General features: G+C 40.3%; 1 protein-coding gene across 1 annotated transcript in view; it reads right to left on the bottom strand.

Annotated features, from left to right (window-relative positions):
* Positions 1-5,853: 5,853 nt before the first annotated feature.
* The window catches only part of IFT81 (intraflagellar transport 81), a 38,513-nt gene continuing 36,555 nt past the window's right edge, over positions 5,854-7,811 (bottom strand). The window contains exon 18 of the mRNA XM_048964422.1: positions 5,854-7,399. Within this exon, the coding sequence (XP_048820379.1) occupies positions 7,217-7,399 (183 nt within the window). The 3' untranslated portion in view covers positions 5,854-7,216. The remainder of the gene's footprint in view (positions 7,400-7,811) is intronic.

Here is a 7,811-nt window from a genome sequence, read left to right as displayed (position 1 = left end):
TAAAATATATTGATTATAAAGAAAATTAAATGCAAACTATTTAAAACACAATTGATTGGATGTAATGAAACTTTGCAGACACAATTGCAGAGCTGGCAAACCTAAATCCAAAGAAAACCACCCCCCCTCTCTAGAAGTGCAGAGGACCTGGCTCCTAACCTTGGATTTAAACTTGAAGCTTGACAAACAATGTTTCTCCTGCCATCCAGACAGGTGGCAGCCCCACCGCAGCGCATTCACCAGCATTACCACTCTCCTCATTTAGATTTTACATCAAGTCTGTGTGAGCCCTGGCTTGAAATCAGATTCTTGATGTCTATAAGCAAAGACAGAGGCCAAAGCTTATTTGTTAACACTCGCTATAAAGAAAGAAAGGCATTACATAAAGGAGCACAGTTCGTTTAGATTGCACAATGTTTCCCAGGGACATGTGATACACTGGAGCACTATTTATATGTATGTTTGAAGGTAACTGTGGATTACCTAAAACAGTTCTTATCCTCAACGGATTGACACTGCTAACAAGGTACAGAAAAACAGTTTTACAATAGCAGAAAGTAACAACACTGTTCTGTTTGTGGGCACACAAAGGGACTGAAGAGTATAATTTTACTCTCTTAGACCAAATGAAGTCCTAAATTGGAAAAGCAGCTCCATCCAAGGTCGTCTCTGTTGCTTCCAAAAATATCTTGAAACAAACGCAAGAGGGGCACTTTGTTGGGTGTTATCTCGACATATATAGTTTCAATCAAATTCTTCAAGAAGTGTCAGAATAAAAGTCAAACATTTGTTTGACGCTGCCGAGCCCTGGGAAGTGAAATCCCTTCAAAGGTTGGAAATAACTTTGAATACAGCATTCAGAATTATGGGTTGTCGGGGTTTTTTTGTTTGTTTGTCACGCTTTAAAAAAAGCCATATATATTTAGGATGGAATTGTAAACACTTTTCAGAAACTTCATAAAACGATTGTATAATTCTTTCCGCTGCACGAGGCAAAGTGTTACAAGGTTGTGTTAATGATCTCAGGAAAATATTTATAGTGCTTTTTCCAGCGTAAGAGTTCTCTCTTCCCCTCTCATTACATTTTATGATCAACCTTCATTTCACTCAATTACATCAACAAGCAGGAAGAACCTTCAGTATCCACAGATTTTAAAGTGATGCATTTCACATGCAAATGTTTGAAGTACAGTGTGGTAAATGCAAAACACGAAAGGAATAGCAAGCAATAAGGACCCATGGTGAAGCACAGCATGCTCCAGCTCTTCACCGAAAGCATTCAGATTGGGCTCTTGTTTTCAGCTGCCGAAGTTATTTTCCTTGAGGAGATTTGAGATGGCGATGTCAGCACCCACGAAACAACAAACGCTCCCTGTTCCTTACTAACCTCTGAACGTGAAGCACATCTCCCAGCGTTCCCTGACTCACTCCTGCAGATACCTGAGCACTCTCATCAGCCTACACGGAATGAAAATGAAGCAGAGAAATCCTTTAGGACAAAAGATGCGGTGTAAATGTAAAGCATCAGTGAAACAGGCTGTCTGTGGGTGACTTTCAGTGTTCTGATACAGTTCTGTTTTCTTTAAAATATGCTCTGAAAACATGGCAAGCTTCAAAACATGGAATAAGGGAGGTGGGTACAGCATTTTATAAATACTCCAAAAGAATTCCAAGTTTCTGAATGTTGCAGTGCACAGGATGCTGCCTTGGAGGAACACATCGTCGAGATGGTGGTTGAGATGCAAATGCAACATTTCCACACGATGCATAATTTTTAGATATTCAACTTTTAGGATTCCAAACTAAAAAAAAAAATCACTTTGTGCTTTTGGTAATTTGTCATTAATGGCTCTGGGATTGATGTGCTGACTCCAGAGAAATGCCCAAGCTTTAGCTTATTTGCCAGAAGGTACCATAACAGTGTCACCAACTAAACTGTATCCTTCATGTTGTACAGACCTTAAAGTTTTGACTGGTATTCCAAAAAACAGGAATCCTTTTATAAAATTGCATTCAAATTTTTAATTGCAGAAAACCTGAACCGAGATTTTTTTTCAGTATGAAACAGTTGTAAAATTGATCAGGAAGATATGATGAGATTAAGTCCTCTGTTATTTCCCTGAAGTGGTCACTGTTTGTATAAGATGCATACCTTTATTCCTTTCTTGTTGTTTCCTAAGTTGCCAGGCATATTTTCTATTCCACTCCAGGGGAAAGAAGCAGGAATAAGGAGAATGAGGAAGAAGCAGAACAAAGAATTTACCTCTGAAAAGGAGTCAGGTCCCATTTTCCATGCTCCTACCAACTTCATTTTTTCTGGTATTAGCAAAATGTGCGGCATTTGGCTTTCTCCTGTTTCAAAAGTTAACCTAATGAAGCACCTACTGGAATAAAATTGAGAAGCTTAAAAATGAAACGTCATTCTGTAATGATAGAGAGGGCTGAAGCAGAGCAATAACGTCGGCTTTTGTAGAAGCACCTGCAGGAAAAGAACTCCAGCTCCTGGCAGTCAGCAAATGCCGGCGGCGTTGTGTCCTGATTTGCAGAAATGCACTTGTCTGAAAATGATGTGGAATGGAGATATGATCAAAAGGTTAAAATACACTTCTTATCCTTCTAACAAATGTAAATAACGTTGTTAAATACAAGGTAATGTGTGATGTGATATATTAAATGTTATAAATACTCCAACACGAGATCGAGCAAGACAGCCTCTCACAGATGTCTAATAAAAATCAAAGCGTAGTGGATTTTGGTAGTGCTGAGAAGCACTCACACAAACATTTGATTCTTGTTGTAAATTAAATGCTTCTAATGGAACATTGATTTGCTTCGGGCAAAAGTTGTTAATTTTAAGATAATTATGGTTCTTCTTTTTCTCTCTGTCACACAAATCTGATCCTGGCCCTTTAATTTCCACTTGTTCCATCAGGAGGAAGAGCTAAATCCAGCAGACCTTATTTTGGCAAAACTCCCACTGAAGTCAGGGAGGGTTTTGTGAGTGTATGGACTGCAGGATTTGTCTCACAGTTCCTGCTGATTACTTGGAGTGTGATTGCTCCCCGCCTCAAGTACCACAGCTCCTCACGGAGTCTGACGTTCCCACAGCACATGGCTGACAGCGCTTTCCCTCTGTAAACTGGGAGCATGAAAAGCAGTGTAATGCAATTGTGAAAAATACCCTTTTCACCCAGTGACCTTCAAAGAAACAGACTGCCTTGGGAGTTGAGACTGCCTCTGAACAACCAACAGTACAGAAGCACTTGAGAATTTAAAGAACCTATTTTAAATTCATGCTGAAAATTTAAAGAACTCTTTAAGCAATCTGAAAATGGGTCAAATTACGACGGTTAGAAAACAACTCATCAATTGGGTGATGCCCATAATTGATACCTTATGATAACCTTGTGATTCATGTGGAGTTTCCTTGCTGCAACACTGTTGTGTCCCTGCAAATTTGAATTGTTTCCATTGCAGGTTACGATAGAGAAAGGCAGCCAAAGAGTTAACAGCACCCCATCAGCAGAAACCCACTGCTACAAAAGGTAACAGAGCAAATGTTGAGAATGAGCTCTTTGTCTTTTTCACTTACATCTGAGCAAATGCAGCACCAACGAGAGAAAGCAGACCTGCGTGCATCCATGCGGTCCTCATCCCTGAGCAAGGTGATGGAGTGAGTTTCCCACACTGCGCTGTCAGCGTGTTACGGCCTTTCTCCCAAGGTGACACCTTTTGGATAACAGCACTCAGTCTCTGCTGTCTTCCAGTCATGTTTGCCTGCCTTCTTGTGGAAGCTGACTCCAGGCTCACCAGACGCTGCCAAAGTGGTGATTTAGGAATTCAGAGCGCTCCTGCCAAATGGCTCTGCTTCCATCTCTTGCTGAGGACAGCGGCCAGGTAGCTCACGGTGAACTTGGAGTCACTGTTGATCTGGGCCAGACATGAAATAGTGATGTAAAGAGAAAAAGCTCTCCGCTTCCAGCTCCTGAACCAGCAAGTCATTTTGGAGAACTGTTTGTGTTGCTTGTTGGCTACTTCATTCATTCTTATTGATCAGAAATGCCCATCGTAAGCACGTTGTCTAAGCTCTGAACTGTTGTTAAACACTCTTGCTGTATTGTATTTTGTAACAGAGATCAATATCATGCCTGTAAAATAGCCTTATCAAGAAAGCTCTGGAAAGCTGTATATTTAAACACAGTAAAATACAATAGTAGGACTTCCATGTTTGTGGGCAACTATACTACAGAAGTCATAATACCTGTGCATGAGTAAAGGTGTACAAATAAGTATTCCCAGATCTGGGTCACTTAAAGTATAGGAACACTTTCTGTAGTTCATATGGAAGCTACATGGTAGTATAAATAATCCCATATTCAGATGATAAAATGGCTCTTTATGTAACACAGTAGACATACTGTTCTCTCGTGCCCATTTCTGATGTCTATAACTATTTCATCTCCTAGGCCCACGGGGAGCTTTCCTGTGGCTCCAGGGACAGTTGGTGTTAATAGGGTAAATAATGCAAAGCTGCACAATGCCACTGGAAAACCTTCTCATCCAGTTCTGGATAAAGATGAGGAGAACCCTTCTGAAGCAAAGTCATCAGTTGCTGGTGAGGGACTGCTCTGATCAGTGTTCCAATGGGAGGAAATTTGGTAAGTGCAGAGAGCCCACATTTAGCTATGCCCATTTTTTTCATTTGGGCCTTTGCCAAGAGAAGGCAGCTATTTTTCCATATAGTATGTTTAATCTTATTGACTAGCTAGCTTACAGTAATAAAGTTATATTACATAAATATATATATTAGGAATAAGCTTTTCCTTACAATTGAGGAAGTAAAACTGCAAAACGCAGTCGAAGATTTTTGAATGCTCCCTTCAACTCACAAACCACGCGGAAAAGCCGGTGAGCAGAAACCATTAAGGGGCATTTATTAAATGTCCACTTATAGAAAAGTTAAAAATAGCACTTGAGTTTTTCCAATTTTCTTTTCATAACAGCCATTATGATTTTCTGCTTCATCTCAGAAAGTCATTTTGCTGCTGCTGTAGTGTATAATCTCTGTGCCCTTTCTCGGTGCTGTACAAATGACAGAGAGCTAATCAGATCAGAGCAACAATCACGTCATCATTGAGTAACCAGCAATAAACTGTTTTTACAAGGAAGAAAGATGAACTATTTTTAGGGTAACTGAACAGAACGGAAAATGGTTACACTCAGTCTTACTCGACATCATTGCTATGAATTTCAAAAGCATTGCTTTTCCCTGGGCAGCAGACTAATGGCTGCAATAAATCTTTGTATAAATGGTCTGGTCAAATAGGGTTTTTAGGGATTTGTTACAAAATGTTGAAGTATATGAGATGCCCCTTCTCCCTGTGCTGGTGCCTTTGAACCGGAGGCAGTCCTCCAGCTCTGATCACTACGTAACCTAAACGCCCAGGGAAAAGGCTGCTGGTGGCAATGCAGCCCCTTCTCCACACTTCACTGCCAGTGTCCCACACAACATCCTTCCCTCCCTCCATGCTCACTGATAGCGTGCGTAGTGGAGAATGTGCTGCTTCTCCTCGTCCTGGGAAAGATCAGCGTGCAGCTGTTGAGAAAAACTATCTTCAGCTATTCAGCAGTGTGGGAGGGCTTGCATGAGGATGTCCTGAGTATCTCTGGACACGCTCCTTAGGCGTACAGTGGGTTCAGAACCTTTTGGGGGCATCTGGAATAAATGTAATTCAATGACCCTAAGCTTTTCAAACCATTCTCCTGTGGCCCAGCCAGAAACCTGTCAGTAAGAATTTACTTTTATTACTTCTTAAACCTATGAAATATAGAAAATAACATTCAGTCAAAATGTAGTCATTGGATTTTATTCAAGCTTTGTTAGCAAATATACTTAATGTGAAGACAAACTAGGAATTATACAGTTACCAAACCCTCCTTTGACAGAGAAAATAGCAGATCTCTTAATTAGGTGTCAGAGAAGGCTAAATCATTTCTTGTGTCCAAATTACATCTGGAAAAAAAACCTACTAGTGAAAAAAACATTTTTATTTAGGCAGGAAAAATAAAAAAAAAATGCAATAAGCCAAGAGGCTCCAGAAGAACAGCAGCAGCTCTCGTCACCCAGACTTATCTCTCTGCTTCTGGTCTTTTGATTGTGACAAAGAGGCGCTCATCAGAAATGATGAAGCGTGAGGAAGAGTTTCAAGCCTCATCTGCATTCCTCTTACCCTGGGTTAGCTGTGGGTCTCGTGATGCAATTTTTAGGGCCATGACAGTTGCCTGTGGCCCACAGGTCAAAGCCTGAATATAAAGGAGCCGTGCATATCTGCTCTGCATACCCTACCATACGCAGGAAACACTGTGCCTTATTTACATTCACCAGTAGCCCTCCATCCCTGCTCTATGTCGCTCTTTGGCTGGCACAACCACTTTGGAACCATACTGCACAGGCAGAACAGCAATGTATCTCCAGTAGAGAAAGGTTTTAGTGGGCCACAGTTAACACTTTCCCATGGACAGCTAAGAAAAATTAGAAAGAAGTATATGTTTCTGTATGCAAGAAATACACAGTTGTTAAAACAAGAAGAGATAATGGAACGATCTCAGAATCCAAGTAATTGTTCTCAGAACCAGTCCTGACGCTAGTGCAATGAACTGTCTCCTGGAAGCACAATCACTTTAATTGAACCATGCAAAGAAAGTATGAGTAGGAGTGTGCAAGCAAGCTCTGTGCAGCTCAGAGTGAAAATGGCTCCATTCTTGCCAGTCACACTACATGAATAAAGACAATGGGGAAGGAGACGGCCGAGCCAGGAGGTCTACAATTATACAATATCAAGTACCAGACCTTGCAAAAATATAACCATAGTGATACGGAATAAGGAGCAGAGCAATTGCATAAGTTTTCTGTGACCCTGGAAAAGGATTTGTTTTCCTTTGATCTCTCTGCAGATGCATGCCATTCCCAGCCTTCTAAAACAAAGATTTATGATGAGGTTCACCCCAGCACAGATCTCATAACAGATCTTCCTGACTATGTTTTGTTGTCACTTAAACAATGGGCAAACAACTTCAAGTTTAGGTGCACTTTATCCATCAGAAACAGATAATGTACATCAAATTTAAATAGAAATGATGAAAGCAACAAAGAGATTACCTTTGAGAAGCCAACCCACAGTCTTCTTACTTGATGTCGGTATAAAGAAGGAAGAGTTCATAGTACAAGCCTATCTTTACCTGCTTCCTGGATGACTTGACCAATAGCTGTTTGATTTTGTTGTTTCACAAAACATTCTTTCTTACATTCCATTAACTGCTCAAAATCCTGCCACATTTTAAATTGCTTCATATTGGGCCCATGACTTTCCCGTACAACCTTCTGCTTCTCTCGTAATTTCTGTTAAAAAACAAAAAATATTCGATTGCTGAAACAGGTTATGTCCAAAAATTGCTTACACAGGCAATGGAATGACAAAAGAATGGTAAGGATTTTTACGAGCTACTGAAATATAATTATTACATTTTGTTCGAGTTAGTAACACTCCTTGCAAGTGATAAATGAATCGGCAGTGGGGATTTAGGCGTCTGCTTTGTATGGACAAACAACTGCTCCAAAGTTTTAAAACCGTCTCGTATATTTGAGAAGTTATGCTAGAATCTGAGTTTATTTCCATACTGAGCTCTTCCAGTCTCAAGTAGCAGCCTGCAATGCGTTCATATGATCATCTTATAAACACCACATTAATGTTTTACAATGAAACACGCTATTGATCATAATAGCAACAGCTCAGACCTGTAAAAATCACTCA

This window comes from Lagopus muta, chromosome 17 (assembly GCF_023343835.1).
Source record: "Lagopus muta isolate bLagMut1 chromosome 17, bLagMut1 primary, whole genome shotgun sequence".
Taxonomy (NCBI): Eukaryota; Metazoa; Chordata; class Aves; order Galliformes; family Phasianidae; genus Lagopus; species Lagopus muta.
Note: the sequence above shows the minus strand (reverse complement) of the source record. Positions and strands in the feature narration are given on the sequence as shown.